At 39.9% G+C, this 27,851-nt stretch overlaps 1 protein-coding gene across 2 annotated transcripts; it reads right to left on the reverse strand.

Moving 5' to 3' along the window:
- Positions 1-1,307: 1,307 nt before the first annotated feature.
- LOC130174284 (chemokine-like protein TAFA-1) lies at positions 1,308-25,555 on the reverse strand. 2 transcript variants are annotated; one of them, XM_056383990.1, is made up of 6 exons: positions 25,137-25,555; positions 23,677-23,818; positions 4,410-4,550; positions 3,182-3,306; positions 2,904-2,990; positions 1,308-2,747 (listed from the first exon to the last, which is right to left on the reverse strand). In XM_056383990.1, the coding sequence occupies exons 1-5, from the start codon at positions 25,191-25,193 to the stop codon at positions 2,958-2,960; spliced, it is 498 nt and encodes a 165-aa protein (XP_056239965.1). In that variant the 5' UTR covers positions 25,194-25,555; the 3' UTR covers positions 1,308-2,747; positions 2,904-2,957. The 2 variants fall into 2 exon arrangements, with proteins under 2 accessions (XP_056239965.1, XP_056239964.1); XM_056383989.1 differs by having other exon boundaries at positions 23,677-23,821.
- Positions 25,556-27,851: the final 2,296 nt, after the last annotated feature.

Raw genomic sequence — 27,851 nt, forward strand, 5'->3', positions numbered from 1 at the left:
GCAGCAGCAGAGAGAACGAGGTGACTACAGGAAAGGGACAGAGAGAAGTTGTAGTGCACAGCAAGTGGTAAGTAACTGGGAGGTCAATTAACTAGCTTTGTCCATGCGTTAAGGCTGGCCCATGCGTCACTCACCATGGCTATCAAATGCCAAGGTAGTGAACAAAAATAATCGTAATACATAATTTGAACCAAACCTGTGAAATATATTTTATAATACGTTATGATTGCATTGAATATATAGAGTCCTGGTGTGGCTAGCTAGAACATTCAGATATGTTTATTCAGAATGAGGATATATCAGCAAATTGTAAATATATCTCATATGAAAAACTCACTGACATCATTTGTATTTGCGATACTACTACATGTGTGATACTACTACTCTGATATATTGGCTTGTATAGTTCAGTTAGGTAAAATTAGGGAATAGACACAACACTACTAGGGCTCTCAGCCTGAGTCAAACCAGGGCTGCTTTTATATCCCTGTCCAGCTCTGGTAGATTTCCAGGATCATATCATATCAAAGAAACACATGAAAGAAACCTCGTCTGTGCATAAATAAGCTGTGTAAGAGAAGCTCTCTATTTCTGTTCCAAAACTGAGAAATTTGGCAGATCATGGTTCAAACTGGTCAGGTGCTGAGACAAAATTCTTTTAAAGATTAAAAGCAGACGATGATATAAAACGCATGAGAGGAAATTAAAAAAGAAATCTGGAGGTTACATTTTTATCTCATGAATGAGTGAACTGTTGGGTTTGAAGGAACAAACAAGCTTGGAAACAAAGCTGAGTATAAGTAGACGGTGGGAAAAAAATGAAACGAGTGGAAGGTGCAGGAAAAACTTTCATTTTTCCAGAAGATGGATGACACCCGGCACAGCACCGGCAGTCACCCAGAGTTCCTCCTGGAATAAATCCTGAGGGGTAGAGGCTGTGAAAGCAATGGCCAGTATCCCAGTGTGATACTGCATCAAAGTGTTGTAAATACAGGAGCGAGTCCTGTTACCCATTCATCTATGTGTGAGATCGCTCTCAGTCTCGTATACCTTCGTGTACAGAGAGCAAGAGTAGTGGAGCTGCAGTTAATAACTTGAGTGTTTGGCTTTAAGAGTCTGAAGGAGGTGATTGAGATGCTTTCAATTGAGATAATTATGATTAAAGGGATGGTTCGACACTTTGGGAACTACACTTATTTGCTTTCTTGCTGAAAGTTAGATGGAGTGATTGATATCACTCCCATAGTCTGTTAAATGTGAAGCTACAGGAGAGGATTAGCGTAGCATAGACATAGATAGGAAAAAGGCTTATAGCTGGACTTTACAAAAGTAATAAAGTCCACCTACCAACACATCTTAGGAACACAAATTTTACATTTTATATCTCATTTGTTTAATCTGCAAGTTTGTAAAAGCGGCAAGTTATGTTTGGTTTTTGGTTGGGCAGGGAGTAGTGGAAGTCACTGCTTCCGGCGAGGAAACACCCACAACTTGTAATTTTTACACTTTAATTTTTACACAGTTTTTGTCGGTTCAAATGAATTAGATGTAACATGTAAATTAGTGAGCTTTAGAGGGACTAGTGGGTGGATTTTGTTGACTTTCTTCAGAGCCAGGCTTAGCTGTTTCCCCCAGCTTCCTGTCTTTATGCTAAGCTAAGCTAAATGTCATCTGCTTCCAGCTTGGTTTTTAGCGTACAGACATGAGAGTGGTATCAATTTTCTCATCTCACTCTCAGAAAGAATGCGAATAAGTCTATTTCCAAAACTGGCCAAAATGATCCTTTTTAAAGCAGTGATTTGGCTGCTCTAGCATCAACAGATGTGTGATTACTATGATAAGAGTGGCACTCACATTAGTTACAGGAACAATGACTTTAATGGAATTTCAGCACATATCAATAGATGGCTTCATATGTACAATATCATCATCTCAATGATTTGACACAAATAAGGCATTTCAAGTATCGAAAACAACCTACTGGTATCACATTTTTGGTGAATCACTCAGTTTCAGGGGAGCTGACGTGTTACCAAATTTGACTGGTAAAGTAATTAAAGAGGTGATCAAAGGCATACTAGTACCATACAAACAAGTGGTAAAATATACAGTATCAAGACACACAAGCTGTACTTGTAAAACATCTCCCTCACAATACATCTGTTTCATTGTCAAGTCAAACCTCTTTGACCTCGTCCAAACTTTGGCTGTGTTGGGTTCTGTGGGTAAGAAAAGGGAAGATCAAGACAGCATTCAGGGACTCGAATGATCGATATTCACCACCACCATAAATAAAGTTCATGTGCACAAGAAATGACAAACAATTTATGTACAATATTTTTCCTCTTAGAATATTAAAAAGAGAAAATAAAATCCTGAGGGCTGTCAACTACTGGTCTTGCTCATCCCACGTCCTTTGATGTATTCCTCTCCTGTCTGGTGCCTCCTCGTAGACATCTGTCTCACTGATGTCTGAGGAGGGACATCAGATGCTATCCAGATATTAATCCAAATGCTGACATTCATGTTCCATCTCAAAGTTAGAAAGAAATGATGAAAATATATTCATTACAAGGTTATGATGAAGTTCCCCGCAGGCAGCTTGGAGCATCAGTATTTTCAGAAGCCTTGAGCAGGATGTGCTTTATATATTCTACATCTTTTTACACTTTAATCTGAGAAGTGTTCATATTTCTTAAAGCAACAATAGGTTCATTGTCTTTGTGGTAATTGGTCCTGTGACAGTGCTGAAAGAGAGAAGGAAACGCGTATTTAGAAGGATGTAAATATCACAGAGATGAATATAAATCATATGTTTTGCCCTTTACAAAGCTTGGCAATTAAGACAGTTGAAAGAAATTAATTAGCATATCAGTGCCCAGTATAAAAAATATGAGGCTGACCTGCAAATTAACCCTTGCACCAGAGGCATTTCCTTGCGTCCTTTCTGCAACGTGCTAATATGTTGATGTTGTGTATGGCTGAGTGTTCTGACAAGAAAAGAGAAGGAGGAAATTAAGGGGTTAGACTGTTATTAACAAGTCAATTTGCAGTGAAATTCCATCCCGGTAACTATGCTGTTTTGTTGATGCCACTGGTAGTGTCATATAGCGCGGTACATTTCTATCCCACTGTTCTGCTATGACATCTTGTTTCCCGCGGTCAGGAGAGGTTATCTTACCCTTGTGGTTTTGATTTTGTTGCCGGCGTAGCACATCCAGCCTGAGTTGTCAGGGAGCGTCTTGCATTCCTCCCCCTCCAGGCAAGGCTCCATCTCACACCACCACTTCCCAATTACTATGGATGCTACAGGCAACAAAGACAAGAGAAATGGTGATGCAGGTACCTCTCACCCTAACAGAGTGCAAAGCCAGATAGCACAGCCCGGCAGTTTGCAGATAAATGGCCATTAGGTGGCCTGTTTGCTAATCCTAATTATCAAATGTGTCATATTAAAGGTAAGTAACTTGGCTGTGTGTGTCATATGCATATGCTTCAGCTAAATTGTTTCAGTGTAAAACCATTGCTTATTACAATGCGGTTTCTTTATTAGAAGCCAGTTACACATGAATGCAGAGGGTGGAACTCATTCTTTTCATTGAGTGAGGGGATCGGTGGGTGTGACTGTGACTTGACTTTAATGCACGCCACATTTCTGCCGTCAGGAAAGAAAATTGCCTTAAATACAGGGTAAGTAGACAGTAAATGGTTTGTAATGTGTGACAGAGGAACAGAATATGTCAGAGTTGACATTGAGAGACCTCAAATTCCCCCAGTCCGCTCAGAGATTGCAGTAATATTTGCAAAAAGGATTTAAGATAAAAGCTGCAGGTGAGAGGTTTTCCTAAAGCCAATATGTGTTTTAGTTGTATTAGACCCTGAGCGCCAAATCCATCCTTCTTACAAGGAACTGAATCTGCGTCACTGACATTTGTTGAAGCATCTATGAAACCATTATGAAATATCTACGAGGCCCATATATAATCAGCAGCGATTCCCTCTGCATCTCTTTGCATTATGTTATTGACTCTTGCCTGAGGTATGCTACATTCAGCAGTTGTGTTTGGCTATCTGCTGTTGGAGTAAAGCTTACCCCTGCAGATACCTTCTGCTGTCTGTCAGCAGCAGAATTTGAATGTGACATTATCCCAGTTAATGTTCATCTTATCTGGGACAAGGCATTGCATGGGTGACTTAGCCTTTTATTTGAACAAATCTCCGTATCTTTACAAAACGTAACAGTTTCGTATAATAGAGTACATGTTTACTTGAATAAAAATGGAAACCATTCTTTTCCTGCAAGGCAAGCACATTCAAAACAAATATTTTTCCCCATGCAAACTTGGGACAGCGCTGTAGTAAAACCTGATATATATATATTTTTTTTCTTTATCTGTTTAATTACTCACCATCAACACATGAAGGTCTGTTTCTGGTGGTTCCAGCCACCTTCCCTGGCAGACAAGAACACTTGACCGTCTGTGACCGCTCCTCAATACGATTCTTATTACAGCATCTGTGAGCAGCAATTACTTCACATGTGCCCCCCTCTGATAAGGAGAAAAAAAAACACAGAAAACAAACTACATTAAATCAGCATCTCAGGGGCGATCAGACAAAGCAACATTCTACTTTCTGAACACCTCGTTCTGTGGACATTTGTGGATTAACATAGATGGTTATCATTGGTTCAAAGTAAGTAATTACATTGAAGGTACTTTATTTGACTATTTCCGTTTCATGCTACTTTATATTATTACCCTTCTTCATTTCAGGAGTAAACAATCAGTTGATTGTTAGAGAATTAATCAACAGCTATTATGACTATTATGACTAGATTATTTGTTAAGTAATTTTTTAAAGCATAAATATTAAGTATTCTCTGGTGCCAGTTTCTCGAGTGTGACGATTTTCTGCTTTTCTTTGATCCACATCACTGGAAACTGAATATCTTTTAGTTTTGGACTGGTGGTCAGGCAAGACAAGACATTTTAAGATGTCATCTTGACATTTTTTGCTGTCTTGTGATTTTTTTTATTTTTTAGTTATATAGACTAAATGAGTAGTTGAGAGAAGAAAAAAAAGAGTCTTGTAATGCCTCATTAAAAATGAGTGTGCGGTTGGTGTCCCTTGTCAATTTTCAGATACCCATGAGTTGTTAGCAAAAAAGAGACATTCCCTCTCTATACCTCTTACATGGTTTCATTTATGTCACAAAAAGGCAAAGATTAGAGAAAAGTCCAAGAAATGAAAACCAATTGGTGTAGCAGACCTTTCCAATTAATCGTATGGTGACGCTTCACATTTATCTTGTGACCCTTTGATGAGGCCTTGACCCATAAAGTTCGGGAACCTCAAGACTAAATTACCAGACCAATGAAAACTAGCTCCACCTCAACAAGCTACCACAGTAAAATGCTGTTTATACATTGCATTAACAACAGTATTAACAATCTAATAATCTCATATATAATAATATATCAGTCACAGGGGCATTTTACTGCTCTATATAACTGATAATTCTGATGTATGTTTACCTTTTGAATGAAAGGCTTTTACAGAGTATTTTTTTACATTGTAGCAAAAGAATATTGAATACTTCTTTCACCACGGTCAGATCCATATTTCTGCTCATAATATTGAATACATCACGTGTATCTCGTCCTTAATCTATAATTTCCATATTCATAAATTCTTTGTTTTCACAGGTTTATTTCATGCAGTGAAATAACTGTAAAACATCACACAAGTTTGCCGTAAACAAGAATAATTATTCCTGAGCTTTACACTCCTTCACTCTGCGAAATAGGCCCCTGCAGTTTGTTGAATGTAAAATGATGATGAAGAGATGGGTGAGAGCTGGAAGGGTAAAAAAAGGGACTGATAATCTATTAGCAGGAGAGGCCTGCTTCAGGTTTATCATGAATATGAACACTGGCTCCACCATGCAATTATCACCAAACTACTGGCTGTGCCCTGAAGGATGAGAGGACTGGACCGAGCGGACTCGACCCACCTCAACCGCTGGCCTCTTCCACCCACTGTGCTCAGACTCTCCACATATGAGAGTTGTGCAGCAAAGGACCGTCTGACAATTACACCCGTCAGCATGACACAAGATCAAGGAGGTTGTAGAGAGAAAGAGCAGAGAGAGGGGGGAAAAGTATCTGGTATATTGCCAGCAAAGTGATTTGAAGTAATGTTTGACAATGAGCTGTGGGTTTGTGAAATGTTTCATGGCTACATTTGCATATATCGCTTTAACTACATTTGAATATTTTGGTTTGTGAGACCCTCCTGATGCAGAGCAGTTTCTTAGAAGCAAAAACACAGCCGTGCACACCGTCTTAAGAGAAAAACCTGCCGTAGTTACAGCAGCAAACGGCATCGAATCACTGCATCTCAAAAAAAAATCATCAGTCAAACAATATAAAAGCCAAGTGGTGACAATTAACTGGCCCTTATTTTAACATCCCATAATTAGCATTTATAAGAAGCATCTAAACAACTGATAACAAACAATAACATAGTTGTAAGCAGAAGCAGATACAAAGAAGCACCCATACCTTGTATACAAGCTTAATGCTTAAAAAATAATATAATACAGTTATTGTTATAGATGATATGCTGAAACAATCCATCAGTTAATTGATTAACAGAAATTAATTGTCAACACTTTTGATAAAAATTTCACTTGTGCCAATTGCAAAATATTTGCTGTTTGTAGCTTTAGCTTAAATTTGGGGATTTGCTTCTTTTCTGTGTTTCATATCATTTAAAATGAAATATCTTTGGGATTTGAACTCTTTGTTGGAAAACAAATTACCATCTAGACACATCACATGTTTTCAGACCTTGTGAGGGGTATTTTCTGCCTTTTCTTTTCTTAGACAATGATTACTAGCTCAAAGCAAAAAAATGTTTTTTCTTCTTTAAATCCACCTTTGAAAGATTTATACATGTTGATAAATAGTTAATAAGTGCTTTATAACACACTCTGATTAATGGTTAATGCATCTAGTTGTATAAAATTATATATGATTACAGCCATTTCACAGCTGTATTATCAGTCAGTGATTATAGACCAGATAGAGATGCTTCTTTGACAAACAATCATTTTCAGTACCAATTACCAATTGTTCGAAAATAGCAAAAATACTTAGAATTTCCCATAGCCTAAGGTTATGTACTAGATAGCTTGTTTTATTCAACCAACAGTCCTAAACCTGAGGATATAGTTTACTATATTACAAAGAAAATCATCGAAACCTCATATCTGAGAAACTGGAACCAAAGATGATCTTTAATTGATAAATTACTAAATTGATTAATTGGTTATGTAAATATTTGCCCTGTCAATCAGTTAATCAACTGATCAACCAATTGTTGCTCTAAAATAGTTTTTAAAAATACATGAATAATCCCTTCAAAACATACTTATTGGAAACCATTCATTACGTGTTAATACTGCCTATTAATGTTAAATTGGGTGCTACACAATACAGTGTTATCACACAGCTTTGAATTGCAAATCTCAAATCATTTGGGATTGCAACACAGCAATTTTCAAGCTTGCCAAAAACCGGTTTACTGTTGTATATACAGCTGTGTTACATAGAACACAGTATTTGTTCAACCCAAAGCCAAACTAAGCCATAAAGTATCTTAAATTCAAAGAATTCAAAGAAGAGAAAAAATTATGTGTCAGTTTCTGGATATAATTGAGCCATCATTTGAGACCCTGCGGGGATTAACCAGCACACAGCCCCACTTGACCCGTTGAATAGAAGTGGATCACTAGGCTTGTCTCACACTTGATTCTTCAACTTCTACTGCACTAGATTAAAAATTATCTTCATCTTCTCTTACATGCATAAAAACCCACAAGAAACGTCAGAGAGAGACTGTGATGAACTTGACTGTGCTTCACTCAGGATGCAGTGTTTCTTCAGAGTGGATATAAAGCGTATTAGCAGTGCCAGGTTGTAAATCTGCTCGTGCAGGGGCAAGTATGAATCAAGAGAATGAGTGTCAGCTTCATAAGAAGGCGTTGATTGGATGAGGATGTTTAAAAAAAAAAAAAAATTAATAGTCAAATAAAAAAAAAATAAATAAAAAAAAAAATGGGTGGAGGGTAGTATCAAGAAAGCCTCTCTCTTCCCTGCTTCTTGCCAAGTCTGCTGAGCTTCTCGGGGGTTATCATGACTCCTGGCTCTGTATTTCAGAAAACATCAACAGCCTTTGGTTTAACTAAAAAATATCCAGATCTTGTAGCCGGTCTGGGAGAATGTTGCCTGCTGTCTGGTGCACTCAACAAAAGGGCATGTCTGCACAACGTTAATCGTGATGTACCAGTGGAAGCAGTGGGGCATCATTTGAAAACAACAGCCCACAGGGGTTTGTTCTTCTTAATGCATCTCCTTAATTGCATAAGACAGCCCCAGATTTCCTCTTTGATCTATTAAAAACACACTACTCAACAGAATTAACTTGCACTGCTTGTTGCTTGCAAACAGAGCAAAGAATCGGGATAGTCTATATTTGGAAATCATCACCTCCAAAGAATACATTAAAATCAAATAAAAATGCAAATCAGCGTGGTATTTCCAGCTGGCAGGTGTACTGGATACCTTTAAACAAAAGCTATGCAACACTGACGAGCGCTCTTCAAGTTCACTCGTGGTTTCAGCCTCTGACTACAACACGCTGCATGCTCCGAGACCCCGTCTTTGCATTCTAAATATTTCAGAGGGAGACGGAGAATAACATAGCTGGAGATGAACGCTCTCATCAGGTGAGGGCTGGAGCCAAGCAAGGGTATAATTGTTTTCTGTATTTCCATTTCCCGCCATTATCACTGACTATGAACAAAGTCAGCCTGCCAAATAACAAGCGGCTTCAGGGGGTGTGTGTATGTGTATGTGTGTGTGTGTATGTGTGTGTGTCTGTGTCTGTGTCTGTGTGTCTGTGAGTGAGAGAGAGAGTGTGTGAGCGCTTGTGTTGTCCCTCTGCAACATTTTGACTGACAGGGAACAAGGGTCGCACAGAAATTGTCATTCGTCGGGTCAGAGGTCACACAGAAGCAAAGGGTCTCAACTGGAACTGCCCTTTTGTTGCCATGCTCCGTGTTCTTGCCTCTTCATTACTCTAGTTGTCAGGAGACGACGTGACCTCCCAAAAAGGTGCAGCTCTTTTTTTTTTTTTTTTTTTCCCGGTGTGAAAGAGGTGAAAAAGTCATAACTTAACTTCATAACTAACTGCGTTATGAGATGGTGGTTGTGCCGTGTTTTCTGTGAGGATTTGCTCCTGGTGTTGTCTCGTTTCTTACATTGATTCGATTGCCCATGCTAAGATTCCTTTTGTTGGTCTATTCTGGCTTTGGGAAAAAACAAATCATCCCTGAGAACAATGAACATCTGCTTTAGGCCTATTTAGTGTTACGGTCCACGGTCCAAATTTTTCTGGTCTTGCCTGCAATTGTCTTCGGCCTTGACTAATTCCAGAGCTACAGATGCCGTGTGCCATTTTTATGAATTATTATGAATTTGAAATGAGTGCTGCCTTGATATTTAACCAAGTTAAGCATTATAAGTGGAAAGAGGTTGGCTGTAAACTGAACATTCATTCCAGATAGTTACAAAAAAGTATAAATAATTTGTCTCTTTGTATATGCACAGAAATATTTACATTTATACAGTGATGGAAAGTAACAAAGTGCATTTACTGTACTTAAAGGCATACTGCAGTGATTTATTATTGCACTTACAAAAAGTTTACAAGATACTGGTTAAAAAAATAATCAATGCAACAGAAGCTGACATTGTGACCTCTATAGTGCATAATGTGGGTCAAACACCACAAAAACCCTGGATCTTACATTTCCCATAATACGATTTGTTAGCAGCCTTTATTAGATGCCCCAAAATGCAAACTTCTTTCAAACATCACACCTCCAGCTCCATTTTGTAAAAGACATTATTCAACTGTTTTACAGACTGAGCAGTTCTCCTTGTGACAGGTTAACTTAAACTTAATTAGTCAAATCAGTGGTGTGTTTGTACTTCACCTGAGTCCTTCCTTTTTCTGCTATTTAATATTTCTTCTTCATTACATTTTTTTGGTTCATTTTAATTAAAAACAGTGAGAAAAACTGAAATCTTTTTGCAAATATAACAGATTTTTTCACTTGTTTTATGGGAAAATGTTTTTTAGGACCTAATTATTGCCCATTCTATAGTACTTTTGCTATTTTTACATTGTTGCGTTGTTGCTTTTAGAGCACGGTTCAATGTACTGTTTTTTTTTTTTTTTTCATTTATTTCAACAACTGGGCACACTCCATCTGCTGATGAGGATCATGTGATGTGATACTGAAGGATTACTTGTAGAAAATATTTGAATTGTTGATGCTGAGTTGGAAGAGGACCTTAAATTTGAGTAAAGTTCAAAAGAAACATCACAAATAAATTTTGTGGTGAGACTGTTTTCTTAACAGCTGTTTCCAAGGTTAAAAATGAATAACATACCTTAATGCAAGTCATTACATTTTATACAGTACAACTGTTATGTGCCAGCTGTCTGACATTTTCTGTTCCACTGTACCAATTTTCCAACGTTAGAATAACAAAACCACATTAAATGATAGATCACTGCCTGTTACACAGTAAAATGAGTTATATGTCCACTTGTGTTATCCCTTGTGTGATAATGTTAAGTATAAAATTTGAGGCCAAATGATAATATCACAAGAAAAAATACAAAAAAAACATTTAAGTTCTGGAATCATCTCAACCCCATTATCTGTGTCTGTCTTGGTCATCTATTTTATTCTGGTTTGTTTCACCTATCATAAAGTGACTAACATCTTCTGTTATGTTTGTGTTGATAGATGCTGTGAGATAAATTCAACTGAGAAAAAGTGACTTTTGTGAAACCTAAGAAACCCTCTGGCACTCTACACAACTTCTGGCAGAGGGATCTGCTCCGTTCAGGTTTACCACATGGAAATTTGTCAGAGCACTTAAGTGTGATGCTATTATCTCCACAAAATACAACACCTGGCATCAGCAGTGTCTCAGCTGCTGGATGGAGCGCGAGTGCCGTTGAGTCTCCGGCACAATGAGTCATGCTGGAAGCCAACAACGCTGCATCGAAATCCGATGAGTTATGGACAGCAAGCCTGGATGAAGGCAGATGCTGTCAAATCGTGCATGACATGGACGTGTAGCGCCGATTCTGAGTTTCCGTGGATCTGCAGTTCTGCCTGCCTAATGAATGTGAGCAGAGTTCGCGTGGGACCAGTAAATGGTTCTTCAAACGTGATGAAACAGCCTTTGCACAGAGGAAAATGGTCAGTCTATCTCAATAGAAATGTCACTACGCAATAAGTATGCAATGAGTCGCTGTCTACTGTAATGAGCCCCGACTGTGTGGTTGTCTCTGGAGATGCTGATAGCGAGTATACCGTCTGAATGGCAACATTCCTCTGCCATCTGTTCCAGGCGTTCAACACTGTGTGTTCACGAAAAAAAAGAATCTACTTGAGCAATTTATAGAGGGTTTCTGAGCAACCTCTGTCATTTGGGTAAAACCTAATAATCTATAAGTGCAATATGTGGATTTAATGAATACACTATATTACTGAAATGAAAGCACTGAGAGTAGTCACAGTTACACTCCATGGAAAACCACATGGAAAACCTAAGGGACTCAATTTAGCAGGTAACCTGTTTCTCTCCTGGGGCATTGGATTCCAGTGATTGGCAGCCAGTGGTATTATGTATACACCCTGTACTGAATGTGCACGCACACGCACATGCACACGCACACACACATTCAAGTGCCATGTGACAATGTATCTTGATAACTGTATGACATTTGACAACTCCCTATAACCTCAGAGTCCATGTCACGTGCAAGTCACTGCAAACACAGAGTCCGTACCTGTGGTTAATTATTTTGTAGCGTAAAAGTCATTTACAAGAGACAGCAGGCCTTGATCTCCAAACCACAGCAGTCCCCGTTTTAGAGCAGCATGCTCACCCTTTAATGGGAAATGCATCCAAGGTGACCCATAATAGGCTCCACTTTCTCTCTGTGCATGCTCTCTACAGACTTCCAAACCAGCAGGCTACAGCATTTCTGTTGCTGACAGGAAATGGGAGTGCCAGATTAGAGAATGTCAAATTAATGCAGATGGAAGACAGTGAGAGGCACAAAATATGTGACTGCATGGTGTCAAATTGAGTGACTATTTTTTTCCCCTGCCTTCTGTGAAAACATCTGAAGTCCCTGTAGTACTGTTGTTATTCTAGACATAAATGCTCAGGTGAAAGTGAGTGATATATTGCTCGATAAACTGCGAGACAAATTTGTTTCAAGGCTGAAGAAAATGCAGAGGGCTGTGTGTTGATGTAAACTTGAGAGTTTGAAATGTTTTGAGAATTAACAGTGCTCGGGGAAAGACACAGATATTAAAGGTGTCAACACATGAGGATTTTTTTTTCCTCAACAAACTAGATTTCTCGCATGTCTGTGCTCCCAAGTTTACACTTTGTGTGTGTTTGTAAGAGACAGTGCATGTGCTTGCCAGAGAGGGGGATCAAAACAATTTACAAGCAAAGAAAACTACCAATTTCTACTCTGAAAAAAGCACTGTCCATGACAAATAAAAGCATAGAAATTCATGAAATATGGCTGGCGGTTTTGACAGCGTATCACACAAGGAGGCCGTAAGATTGGTCCTGTGCAGTGGGCCAAAGATGGGTGATACTTTATTGAAATGCAAAAAGGACTACTCGCAGAGCAGAGCTGGTGTTGTTTTAAGATGCATGAAAACTGCATGGAGCAGAGGAAGCTGCGAGTAGTAGGGAATGGGTTTTTCATTTGCATGTGAGCCTCAAAGCCTGTCGTGCCTGTTGTCACACACAACCCGGGCCCAGGACACTGCAAGACTGGTCCTGATCAAGGGCATTAAATGCTATTCTGACTTTCAACGAGTAGGACCCTGCACATGAAAAACGCCCGTGGTTATTTGGTTTTTATGGTGGAGATGTGTGGCTTGTTCAGCGAGACAGCGATGCACTGTACAACAGCAATCACACAGCAGCTTTCACGTCCATTAAACACACATAAACAACATGCATTATCCTCTCCAAGCACACATTCACTTCTGGGTTTTTTGAAAATGGGCAAACAGAAAAATTACAATGTAAAAATACGTCTTCTGTCAGTGCAATGTCCTTCATTTTTTAAATGTCAAGCTGCTCCTTCTATCTAGCCATTTTCCCAGACTGGCAAATGTCCAAAACTGGTATTTCATATTTTTAGATCGCCTGCTCTGATGAAAGCCTTACATTCAGCGAGAAGAAAAGGAAACAGAGATGGAGTCGAGTCAGAGAGCCTTTAGAGAGCAGCTGCTTGCCTCTGATGTGACTGCTGGCCCTCTCACTGCCAGCCAGACAATGTGCCTGCAACATGTAAACTGTGTAATAATGCATTATACAAAGGCTAAATGACCTTTCGCGTTGCATGACATGTACTTTGAAGGGTTGGTACCGGTTGATTATGCAAGACCTGCAAGCTGATAAGGGGGGGATGATTGCAGGGGGATGGTTCTTTACTTATTCAGTATGGCACCACAGCACAGATTGTCACATGATCGTTTTAATCACATCATTCTGCAATGAAGGAAGCTATAGAACATGTGTTGGTGTATAGTGAAATATTATCAGCTCCTATATGAAATGTTTTGAATGAGAAATTGTAGATATGCTTATTTTACTGAATGCCTCATTAAAGTTTGTCAAATGAGAACATACAGTGTCAGATCATAATAGAAAAAACATGTTCTGTATTTTATTGTCATTTGTTTTCTTCCTGTCAGTCCTTCCATCATGTTGTTCATATTTGACAAAAGTGTATTTTTCACACTCTTGTCCCCCACACATACACATACTCCAGTCTCTCCAGGAAAGGTAATTGGATCTGTAGTGTACAGACTTATGGCACAACAAGGAGATATTAGAGTAGGAAATAATAATAATAAAAAAAAAAGCCTGAAATCTGCAATAGAGCCTGATAAACCCAATATTAATTACTCTGCTTATACTCATACTACCCTCCCCCTTGGAACCAATTAGTAAGTTGAGATGCTTCTTTTCAGTTTAATGAGGTCTAAGTAATGATAATGAATTTCATATTCTTGCCAAGCATTTAAAATAGGCTACCACAAAGGCAATGCCATATGAAATGATCTCTCAGGCGTAATTCTATCTGCAAAAAAAAAAAAAAAAAAGTATTTCTTTCATTGAAATAATCAAAAATTAGAAAATGAGGTCCCATGTTCACCGGGAGGATAAATTAATAGAAGTAGTTTTTCTTTACACTACAGGCGCTGATACCGGTGCTTCCGGGCCGAGCACCCACGGAAAATGCCGAGCACCCACGTGCGAAAGCGTACAATAAGGGGCCAAATTTATTTGATAACAAACTCCAGGTTGGTGTTAGGTTGCACCAGCAGTAGAGACTAAGCTGCTGTGATTTGTTTCGCTGTTAGGGCTCTGGCTGACAGGCCCCCTGCCCCTACCTGTCACCAATCACAGAGCGCCCATCCGATTGATCCAATCTAGCATTTCCAACACTCCACCTGACTCAGCACGGCGTAGCGGGGTCAATTGAAGCGGCAATGTAGGACAAGGCTGGCTGGAAACCTGCCTTGACCAAAGAGACTTTGCTTCAACAAAATGGACACATTTATGATCAGAAACCCAAAAAACACCAAGTAAAACTACTGACAACAGTAACGAAGATAAAGACAACTGCAGCAATTAAGATGGTCAAAAGAAGGGAGGGACTTTTCAAGCTAGCTGGAAAATAAAATTCCTTGCATAGCCAATGATACCACAAAAAACAAGGTGTTTTGTGAGGCTTGCACCGGAGCTGAAGACATGAGCGCCCCGCTCCCATCAACAACACACACAGGAATGTATCACGAATTGGGAACCTGGATATAATCGCCGATAAATAAAGCGCACAGCTGCAGGCCTAACACTTTCCTCATGATGTCATGGGTGAGTAAAAACAGATCAAATTTGAATATTTACTAGCTACGTGGGTCTGTTCTATGTGTTGATGGTTAATTGCCATGTGGGCTTGTATCTTTCTTTCTGTGTGTAACAGCAGAGGCCTATTGTAACGTGTCTGGCTGGTTAATGCGGGCCGCTTGTAGTGCTGTGTCACGGTCTCGGTCATGTTGGATTTGTGTTGGGTTTCTTCACTTGGTCTGTGATTAATGTTCAAGTGAGTCTCTTCACTAAATAATCCTGGTGACGCTGACTATTACTTTCCTTGCATTTCATGTTTTGTATCGTTAGTGGAACTTTTCGTCTCCAATCCCTCTGTTTGTAAGTTTGACAGTCGTCGCTGTTAATTTCGTATATTTGCGTATATTTGACTGCCTTTTCCAAATCAGTAAAGTAACAAGTAATTTAGGCCATGGTTTTTGCAGAACGTTTATTTGACGTGACGTTGGGACATTCAACTGGTGAGAGCACCCACCGGCAGAGACATGAAAATGCGCCTACGCTTCACGCTGATACCGTCCGGGGACGACGGGGGTGGTTTTAGTCGTATAAAACAACTCAAAATCTCCAGACTCAGTTCTAACTAGATTCTAATAAACAATGTGTCTAACAACTGGGTCACGAAATCCTCAAAAACACATCCAAATCCCACCACAAATGGCCAACAGTGAAGTGACAAAAACCCTGTTCATCGTCTAAAGAGCAGGGAGAGCCTGAGGGCTGCCACACCTTAAACATCCTTTACAAAAAGCCACAGAGGGAGAAAACAGCCTGTGACAAACTTGTTACATCTCTGCACTTCCACATAATGCGGGTTAAGGGGAATAACCTGACAGCAGGGTAGCCTTTTACCTTGGCAGGGAGCATATTTGCTGGAATAATTCACAGTGCACACAAGACAAGACGGTCTGAACTCCCTGTTATAATATTTACAAACAGTGGGGACGCAAGCTATCATTAATTCACCAGTAGTTTTTGTTTCAGGGGGAAAAATGTTGAAGTAAAGAGGAACGGTGCACATGTGAACCCACACAGTCCTGTGCAACCACTGACATCAGCAATTACTGACAAGTGTGGTGATGGTGCGATCCTTTCCACTGTGAGGGCTTGTTTTGATTCTCCAGTGTGGAAACAAAAGATGAAAGAGGTTGGACTGATATATATATATATTTATTTTTGTTATTAATCAAGAGAAAGTTGAAGTGCTGCCATTGTGGCGGGAATGACTGCTGTCTGATACCCTGTAACTCAGTGGGTTTTGACTCCAGATGGGGCAAAGCAAAGCTAATAATGTACAGAACCCAGTGATGGTGATGTAAAGTGCCTCAGATAAGTGGTGTTTACTTTCTAGGCACCGAGAGACAGAGGTGGCCAACCAGATTCCGAGGGGAGGTGGGTTTACAATGACGGACTGGCCGTTGGGAGAACTGGGACGCTTCCCGATGGGCAGCTACACACATTCGGCCTGTGGCTCATTGTGAAAAAAACAACAACAAAAAAAAACATCAGACAGGGAGAGAACAAGAGAGAAAGAGAGAGAAAGAAGTGGCTGTGCTGTGCTGATCGACCCAGTGGAGCAGGCTGTGCCGCCCACTCTGGTTCTATGTGGCTGTCATCTCCCTCGCGTCTGTCTCCCTCTCCAGCAAACCACGTTCTGTTCAGTCCTGCGGCTCCGTCCACTCGTTTACTATTTATGAGTTGGTACCTTTATCATCGTTTAAACACTGAGGCAGCCAGCAGTGGACTTGTTTTACATGAATAAGAAAGTTTCTAAAATAAAATAAAAACCCATTAAGTTCTGGCTGAAAATCTCAGAAAAAAAGAAGTTAAAATCCAAGTCAAATCAAATTGTTGTGCAGCATCTAGCAGCATTAACTCCGCAGACAACAGCAATGCAACTAGAGTGGGTTCAAGACCACAGCTACCAGTACAGCTCCCAGTTAGTCAAGTGCACCAGTCAGGTTTTACAGCATAAGCGAGAGAGAGTTTATTTAGCAGGATGATTTTGTATTGCTTTTTTTTTGCTCTGGTTTAATCAGAAATTCTAATACTCTAATTAAAGGACCCAGAGTCTGTGTGATCAGCTCAGATCTACAGAATTTTATTACAGAAACATCCAGTAAAGGAAGAAACTGCCACTAAAGTTCAGATATGTCTGCTGCTGTATTTACTGCTGCACTGCCCAGTCTGACTTCTGATCTCTCTGCACTTAGTAGTTACAGAGGCTCATTTTAGTGACTATAGCTGCTGTGTTGTTGTAGTTGTGGACCGTATGAGAAGACGTTTCTCATACAGTTCTTCTTCCTGAACTTCCCGAATCATTGCGTGAATAACAATTAAACTGTAACATTACAGAATTACGTATGTGCATGTGTCACTTTTTCATGTATTGTTCTACAAATCACCAGAGTTAATTTAACCTCTGTTCACTGCATCATTCTTGTAAAGTGTGACACAGGCTGTATGTGATGATGGGCTGGAGGGGGCGTGTGCCTCCCCTGGTGCCGCCCCTAACCAGAGTCAGAAGGTGATAGGTAGTTGGTGACTTGTTACTATCGTGGATTTATTACTTAGCCTACCGGTTACAGGCACCAGGCCGCTATACCAGTGCCTCTGTTTTAAGTGACGCAACATTTCTGTTTGGAAAGTCACTCCAATGACAACAAAGAGACGTGAAACAACCACAAAGCAACGACAGCAAAGAGACACGAAACTACTGAAAAGAGACAGAAAATTAGACAAAATGAGACACATGATATAAAATGACTAAAAAGAGAAACACAAAACAGACACAATAAGACAAATCGACCACCAAGAGGGGCAGAGTGGCTCCTGCCTCCGGCGTAAGGACCCATTGTCTCATAACCTGTCCATGGCTGCTGGGTACTTACAAACATCAGCTATTTACTGTTATTATTTCACTTTAGAATATTTAAAGTTATTTGCTGGGCATTCATTCATCACACCGAATTAACAATAATAATTAATTAAATAAAATTAATAATGCACACTTTATTATTGCCAAGACCCAGCTCTTTAAATGTGAATCTTACTCATTTTACAAATGTACCTCCCCCTCTTTAAATCTGTGCCCCAAGTCTGGATCCCCCATTGAAATGTCTCTAAAGCCGCCCCTGGTCTAATGTAGATGCACATTTCACACTAATGAAAGTTTAATACTAATTACACCTAACATCATCATTATACATTAATTAGTATGAAAAATTTATGTTATCCATAAACTGTTAAGAAGCCAGTAATTCATTTTTAGAACAGATATATGTTCAGCAGGCTCAATAGCTTCTCGGAACACTGTTTAATTTGAGGAAAAGCATTTATTTGATTTCCTGTTTGCACACAACAAAAGGATTGTATCTGTAATAGCTGAGCTTCGTCTCTGACTATTTCTGGATTAAAGCAAACTGAAGCCTTGTATCAGAACTCAGGGTTTACAGAGTCAAGTATCCCTCAGCTATGTCAGCTGTCACAACAACATATTTAGAAAACTGCTGCTAACTACTGAACAAAACAAAGACAACTAAAAACCTTGCTAATGACCCAGAGAGGATGCACTGCTTCTTATATGTAACAGAGGCAAAGTGGTTGGAAAGGATCGGTGCATTTCTCAGGCAAAATGTCTCCCACAATTCTCAGCAGATCTTAAACAGTAAATACCACCTAGATACAATTTGCTCTAACATAAATGTAAATGTAATGGTTTGTTCTAGTGCTCCAATTGTTTTAATTTACACCACCCTGTGATCAAAATAAATACAGCCTTATTATTGTTATGAATACAGTTTAACTAAGTCATGCAAACTCCAGTTCTACCAATAAACATTTAGCATTGTGACGTACCAGATATCGACTGTCAGATGAACGAGGTTAGTCTGGTTGGCTCAGCTCATATAATACTGTTTAGTGTCTTCGCTTTTTAACTCGTAAACACATACCTCAGGTATTTAAGACCAGGAGGTGCGTAACACCAAGACTACTTTATGACCATATACCTGCAAAATTAATGACATTCCCATCAGCCTCAGCTGCATGATGTGCTTAGTGCTATTTCGCAAATGGTAGCATGCTAACACGCTAAACTAAGAGGAACATGGTCAACATTATACCTGCTAAACATGAGCATGTTAGCGTTTGTCACTGTAGCATTTAGCTAAAGCACTGGTGTGCACAAGCCGGCAGTAAATGTGCTTTTTCTCTAAAAAAAAAGTTGATAGGATCTTTGGAGGCTCGAGGTAATACAGTAGTTTTTGCTGTGTTTTCCTGTCTTCCTCATTTTGAGTCACTGATACTATGAATAAATCCAGACACAAGGATGAGGTGTCTTTGTGTGTGAGCTTACTGTTAAAGTAACATGACAGTAAATCTAAAAATGAAGACGCCCGAAGCAACTGATGATGAGGAATGTATTTTTATGCAAAACGATCAGTCAGATATTTCAGAAACAGAAGTGGAGCGTGAGTTCGACAGTGGAAGCTCAGAGGTCATGAGCTTGACAGCAGAATAGCAGACTGCTGCCAGCAGCGAGCACAAAAACGCTGCAATGACCACAAGACAGTGACTGATTTGTGATTACTGTGCTGACTAATTTGTGTTTTGCCGACCATGTGCAATAGAATATATAGAATATATATCTCAGTAAGCAATGTTATTCCAATTTGTTGCTCGGTCAGTGTTAAACTAGTAAGAGATCTCTAAAGAGCCAGTGTAGTGTGTAGGGTTACAATAAATGACAAGAAATGCAGCCTTTCAGTTTCCTCACTGTCCCAAAAAACAGCAGTGACACCACCACTACAATCTGTATCGAACCATGAACTTTGTGTGCCTTTAACACCCCTTTTATTAATGCTTGGGGATTCTGGCTAAGACAAAAAACAGCTGGTGTAGACATGGGAGAGAGAAAGTTGGCTAATTAATTAAGCTGTGGGCTGCAGAAATTCATTTTGCATATAAGCGTTGTGACCACAAACCATAGCCCCTGTACAGAATTGGCTGAAAGACTTCAATTAAACATGCTGTTTAAACAAATATCCACAAGCTTAGAGGAGCTCTCTCTCATGAATAATTCATACCCTGAAAGAGGGAAATAAATGGGAAATACTGAAATATGTAAAACCTATTTGTAGCTGTGAGCATACAGTAATAATTAGGGCACTGATTGTCCTGAGATTCATTTACTTAAGAATATATTTTTCTTTCAGGGCAAACCAAGGAAACGACACGAATAAGTTTGTTCCTGGTATAATGTATGATACAACAACAGCTGAGCAAACACTGCCTTTTCTTACAACAGAGCCATTAAAGTTAAAGCGATCCACTTTTAAGGCTATAGAATGACAAGTTTTCTGGTGTTTTACAGAGCGGCCAGTGGTCTTTTGACCTCACAGCAGCATGTGTAACAACATCAGGACAAACTGGGCTTGCTGAGCTCCAGATGTGGGGAGGCCTCGGGCTGTGGCTGCACGCCACTTCCCATTGGCACTGCGGCGAAGCAGCGATGACACTAGTGAGAGCATGGTTGAGAGGAGGTCTAGGGGAGGGGTGGAGGAAGATGTATGTCAAAATAATGTGCCTCCAGGATGCATTATATAAGGCTATTAAATTGTCAGTGTCTAAAACAGTGCATAGAGGATACAACCTTTGTTTGTGACAGCCGAAAATCCATTTTTCATGTTTGTTTCATTTTGAGCTTTACCAGCGAGTGGTTTCCTTTGTTGGAGCGCATAGGGGGGAAAAAAAAGTCCTGATCCTCTACTCCTCACTAAAGCTACTGAAAAGGAGACATGACTGATTCAAATGGTATTTTCACTCTGGAAAAAAATGAAATTATAGGGATACTCCATATATTAGAAGAAAACTGATATTAAAGTTGCTTGACATTGAAATTACATCCATGCTGAAAAGGCCCATCCTTAAGAGGCACTGACAGGGTTGAGGAGGCAGGAGGGAGGGTAACTATAGAGGACTATCATAGTAGGTAACAGTGTGAGGGGATAGGAAGACAGTGAAATGATATCACACAGAGTAAAGTATTTATGACTTAAGTCTGAATAAATTATAATATACAGTGGATACTTACAAGTGAGTTACTTCTAGTTTCTGCTTCTCTCCGTATCTCATCTCGTTGTGCACGTGCTCTCGCAGCTGCATGTCTTACAGCTGCCACGAGGAAAAACATTATCTGCACAGTGTTCGAGGATCGATGACCTTTCAGTTATGAACAGTTTGACCCCGCAAAGCCAACTGTTGGTGGGAGCGAGTTCATGAGGGAGCAAGGCCGACTCAGGCGGCCGCTATCTACTCTTTGTCATACACTCTGCTAACACCTCCACATGCAGTGCATCACCGATGGCACTATTTCTTCCACTGGAAATAGACTGCCGCGCTACACATTCAACGCACCTTTGTTCTTGCTGCTCTGAAGCATATATTTCTATCTTTACCAAATATCATACAGCACGCGGACTGAAAAAGTGAAATTTGTCACACATGCAAAGCATATTTTCATGTTTTCACTTGCTGGATTAGTTGTTTAAAATTGTTGCAAGAAGGAGTTGATTTATTTTTTTAGCAAGTCAGTTTTAGAAGAGGAAAAATTCTCCGTCTGTGATTTCCCATAGACATGTTCAGGGGTCGGGAAATGCACGAACCCAAAAGCAACATCTCTGCCCGGTTCTTTACAGATGCATGACAAACACAATCTGTTCTCTTTTGTGCACCGTTCACGCTCTTTGCACCAAATAAATACAGCACCTTATGAATCATACCGCAGAGAACAACACTGCCTGTACCAGGGAAAGCAGAGAACAGCCCAAAGCATATCTGAGAGAGTGGCAGGCACCAATCTGTAAGTACAGCTGTAGGGTGAAAAGCAGGCCGCCTTGTCCGAATCACTGAGCATACACAAGCGTCTACGAAAGGGTCATCCAGCTAATGGACTTCTGGACACACAGTATTCGCATTAAGGCTGCCAATATGTCGGAGCATGAGTGAAGCAGTTTCGTATACGCTGTCAAAAGTAGTTATTACTGAGAACCCATTTGGAGTGATCAACACAATGTTGCTGAAAGAAATCTGTAATCTACCTTTCTTGTATACCTTTTCACGCTACAGGTGTTTTTATGCACAGGTAACAATTTATCTAGAGTTTGTGTGTGCTGCAAAGCTATGAAGATCAGGTCACAATTTAGCTGTTCCCAAAGTCACTACATGTGATTGACTTGTGGTTTCCTAAACAACATCTCCCAATAGATCTAAATTTCTATTGGCAAGGACACAACTGATCTCTCGCCCTCTGTAATCTCGATTTCCTCTGGTAATACCAGTCACCGTGAACTTGTGGCATTTCGCTGCCTTTAATGATTGGCCCAGTGGTCTGCAACCAATGGCCTTCTTGCCACCAATTCATGACCCGTCAACCCCAATCCTCCCACCAATCCAACAGGCGCACAACACACAGCACAGAACAAATGTCCCAGTGTCAGAATCAATCCAGACAGGCATCCCATCCTCCTCTCATAAAACTGGCATCTCATTTATCCAGGAGTGAAGACTAGCCATACTATGGTAAATGGAATGACAGGACATTTACACTTTTAGTAGCAGAGGGTCCTGAAGGATTTGGATTTTTCGCTTTGAACTCGTTTTCTCCAAAGAGGTTCCTGAATGCACATTTGAAATATTAATTCCATTTCCCTTTTGTTGACATGAGAACACTTTCTAAAAGATATCCTATTTGTGAGTGTCCTTTTCTATTTTTTTTTTTTTTTTTTTTTGTATGCGTTTTTTCTCCTCCAATAAACATGTGCAGACTTGAGTAATGAAATGAAGGTGTTGGAACAGGAAGTCCTCTGATTCACAATATTGAGAGTATTGAAAAGACCTCTTGCTGATATGCTTGAGGTGCACCGGCGCATAGAGGAAATAACAGACACCAAGGACCTGCACGCTCATGCAGCGACTTCTCCCTTTGAAGTTCTGACAGCATTCGGCTTCCTCTCCTCTGTTGAATCCCGAGATCATAATTATTTACCATAACCGTGGCTCACATCCGCCTGATGAAAACAAAAGTTCAACCGCAATGTTTCGGTCATATTCTATTCAGTGCAATTTCACAGGGAGCACAATCGCACAGATCAAATTGAGGAGGAGCAGTGTAGCATGAATATCAGCTGTAATAGCTCAAGAAGGAAAGTGCAAAAGCATTCATTGTCTATCTGTGTGATCTTCAGTACAGAGATTCACTTGCTATCAAGGCCAAATCTTAATGAAAAACAGCCACTGTACAATGAGCTTGCTAAATAATTGGTTGTTAGTCTAAGCTGAACTGCTAATACAATAATGAATGTAATGACTTAATAAAATCAAGATAGAAATATGAACCCAGAACAAAATGAAGTGTTGTTATTTTCTCCCTTCTTGTGACAGTCTAATTAAAGACATAAGCAACCTAACGCAGCATGTTACAGTCGAGCCCTCGAGGAGCAATAGCAGCAAAGTGAAGACAGCGCTTTTTAGCACAGTTTGATGCTTTTAAGAAATCTGTAGAGAGAAGGAGAGAAATCGCCGAAGGACTCACCGATCATGTGAATGGTGGTTCGCCCAGGCCTCGTCCCATGATGCTGTTGGATGGTGTCGTAGAAAGTGGCCTGACACAGCTGAATGGCAGTCACACTGACCCAGAGGCACAGGCAGAGCAGCCAGGACATGACAGGACACATCTGCTAGAGACCACCAAAGGTGGAGTCAACACACAATACATCATGTTCTCAACCTATGACTTCCACCACACACACAAACACACACACACACACACACACACACACACACACACACACACACACTCACTCACTTCTGGAGTCATGAACAAAATATGAAAATACATACAAATACATAAATTTCGACATTGTGTAGAAGCACTTCAGTCTATAATTGGCCTTAACGCCCTCAGTGGAGTCTTTTAGTCACCAGAATTTATCATTAGCATGATTATATAAGTATGACTTCTTCACTGTTTCGTCTTCCTAGTTTGCCCTGTCTTGTCCCTGAGCCACAACGCTGCAAATGTGGAGTGATCCCCGGGGAGTTTTTCCCATGCAGCAGAGATTTCCCCTGACAGGCTGACTCCCTTCAACTCCTGAGCTGTGCTCCTACCTCAAAACCAAAATCAAACTTAAAGAAAGATAAGATTTCGCAAGCATCTGGCTGCTGAGGCTTTTCTGTATCTGTCAGAATAATGTGACAGTGACACAGCAATAATAGGAATCAAAAGCCTTGTAATGTTTCACCATGCTGTTTAGATAAGAAAGAAAAAAAGAAAGGAAAAAAATAGAACAACGAAGAATGCTCCTGGTCATAGGAGAAGGGTGGCTGTGAAGGAAATCTATGAAGGAGAAAATACAAAATGTTTCAACCCTGAAATTGTTTCAGTTTTTTTTTTTTCACAGCAGCACACTGCCAACAAGCATTCGATTATTTATCATCTTTTAATAATTTTTTATTAATGCATATCATAGGCTATTCACTAAATCTATGAGATACATTTGGATTTGAATTCTTTAATATATGATTTATTTTAACATGATACTGGATCATTTTCAACTGCATAAAAACTTTTATCAAACCTTAGGGAGGACAAAAAAGTGCATTGCATAGGTTTGTGTCATTCAGGTCCATGCACGGATATAAATTAAGTAAATTCTCAAGATTCTACTCATGAAAAATACTTTAAAGTCCTTTCATATGTCCATTTTGTTTATGGCAATAGAATAATTCAGAAAATAGCTAAATAAACATATTAAATGAAACAACTATTCTTAGTATAATCAGTACAGAATCATACCATGGAATGAGATAAAATAAAAATGCACTTTGGTTTTTTCAGCAGTATGCCACAGAGTGCAGTTGTTCCTTGAGTGCACAGATCTCACATTTTGCATTTAAAACCAAAATGATTTTTTTTCTGGTAAATTTATGACTTTCCAGATTCATGCAAAAATCTATAGCTCCTTGCGCAGAGTAAAACGAATAAAATCTTACCTGAGCAACCCAACACAGAGAGAGTGTAAATATCTCAACAGAATGACATAAATCCATCCATAATGCAGCTCATGTTGATCCCATCCAATAACTCTGAATTTGGCTCGAGGAGGGAACTCCACTGACTCTGCCTCCCTGCTCCACACTTTGATAGCAACAGTCCAGTGATTCAGAAATGACCGTCAAGCCCGAGTCAGGAAATAGATTTACAGCTCTTTCAATTCCACCTTTGAAATATCACTGCTCCCACTGACACTGAATTCATTTGCCCCTTTGCATTTACAGGCACGTGCAGAGTGCTCCTTAATTAACTGTAGTGGAATCGCTTCTTCCACCGTCTGCATCCTTCCAGTGAGAGGCAGCCTCTGAGCAGCGGCTCTCACTGAGTCCCCCCTTAGCGAGCACTAAGAAACAAATGTTCCCGTACAGCCTGGCTGAGTGTAAAGACTGTATCACATGTCTTAAAGCCAGACTGCCTCTGGATTAGATGGCATGGTGGCACTCCACCTGATCATACGCTTCTGACAAATGCAAATCAGGGAAACTGGCATTATACACGTCGCTCTGACCACATGATTAACAGTTATTTACATTTAGAATGGATCTCTTTTTGCTCCTGAGGGAACATTTCCTTTCATTCTTTTCCTTTTTTGTTGTCAGTCATTACTCTGTCCTACATTTAGAGAGCGAAGAACGTGGTTAAGTGATCAAAAGAAACCTAACAAGAAAGTCAATATGTTATACCACCAGATACAAGAGCATGAGGAGGGAGAGAAGTAAACCCTGAGTCCTCAGCTTACCTTGGTGTTGCTACATGAAGGTGCGTAAAAGAAGATTAGAAAAGAGCATGTTTTCACATGCTGAGAAGAAAGGAAAATTGAAAGCGGATTGCGTGGATAAATAATAATGTCCATTCAGCTAAAGGTAATCTTCACCTACAGTGGGGGAGTTCTTCAGTCTATGATGGAGACGTAATGGTGATCATTGCAAAGAAGGGGAGGTGAGTGCTGTTATTTGGAGTAAATCAGCACTGATCTCTGTGTGGGAAGTAGCTCGATCCTCCCCATACCCCATCCACCTTCACTACATGGTGAGCTCTACTTTTGCATTGTGTCTGGATTTTTTATCACTGGCATGCAGAACATGCCCAAGGCCTGCAGTTCACACTGCCATCTCTACAGCATAAAGACTTCACATTTTATTTTGATGCTTGCTCAGGAAGACAGGGTGCATTCCCAGTTCAGGAAGGAGTGAAGAATACCCAGAGTGAGAGGAACAGCAAGAAACTGCTTGAGATGTAGGCACGCTACAACACAGCATTAATGTCTGAGGCTTTGGCAGAGTCAACTGTGTGCAGAGGGGATTTGGGACATATAGGAGGAAGCCAAATAGCATAAAGTGCTGAATTGTTCTGTTCTGGGCAAAACAATAGTTTTGAGAGAAGGGACAGTCATCATTGCTCACAGACATTTTCCCATGTTGATACTGTGCTATGACACATAAGGACTGAACTTAAATCAAGCCATGGAGCACACAGTAGGCGGTGTATATCAAACAGGGAACCCTAAAATCAATAATATCATTGATCTTTATTGTTTTGACACACAGAAACAATTATCCACAACACTTGGAGAGAAATACTCACACATTCAAGCTTAAAAAGTAACACCAGGCTGAAAAGTAGTGCGTTGCTGCCCTCTCTGGTTGAAAGCGTCACCGCTATTATGCCTTTAACCACACCCACAACAGTGATGTCACAGGGTCCCGGAGTACACCTGTGCATCACTGCAGTGAGGTGAGAAGTTAAACCACTGGAGGTCAGTAAAAACTAGATTTATAGAGGATGTTAGGTTATTCTTTAAACATGTAATACCACCTAACACCAGAGCCATAATCACCCGTATCTATACTGATACCAATGCTTTTAATAATTAAAAGCAGGCAAATGCACTATTATGTGGGGAGTGCCTTGTATCATGATATCTGAGGTGATTCCATCATCAATAATCTCCTCCTCAGTGTATTTACATTGGCCTACCACTGCATGTTTGCCAAAAATATTAAGCATTTCTCTTTACTCTTCTCAGTTACTCAATCCACTGCATTTGAGGACTTGTTCGTTTTTAACCGTGAGTAGCAAATGTTTATTGTGTTAATTCTCTGAACTTAATGTATGCATTCAACAGCAGCACAAAAGCAGAACGCTTGCACTCAGAAGAGTGTTCATGTATCCAGAATCTTTTTTTTTTTTTTTTTTTTTTTTTGGCATTGATCCTATTGAATCTAGTTCTTATACTCAATGCAATAGTTAGCATCGATACTTTTGGTATCAATCTGCCAATCCCTAATGTGCAACAACTATTTATGGAAGGATAATAGTAGGTGTCTTCATTCCTTTGCTATTATCTTACAGATCTGTGACAAAGTTGGATTCAATTATACAAAGCCATTGAAGACAAATCACACTCTCAATAAATGTTGAGGTTGTTTTTGCTGCTTGTTCAGAAATAATGAGAAGTAATATTTTTTTTTAAATTAGGCTGCATATTTATTTTTGGACTTTATGAATGGCAATTGTAAGCACACATTCCCAGAATTCAAAAACGTACAATCATCTCTCTGCTCCAAGAAAAATGGCTGAATCCATTTTCCCCGTCATCAGAGGTTAAGTCTGGTGTTATCCAACATTTGTTATCTTTAGCAAAAATCCACTGA

The sequence above is a fragment of the Seriola aureovittata genome, chromosome 9, assembly GCF_021018895.1.
Source record: "Seriola aureovittata isolate HTS-2021-v1 ecotype China chromosome 9, ASM2101889v1, whole genome shotgun sequence".
In the NCBI taxonomy this organism is placed as follows: domain Eukaryota; kingdom Metazoa; phylum Chordata; class Actinopteri; order Carangiformes; family Carangidae; genus Seriola; species Seriola aureovittata.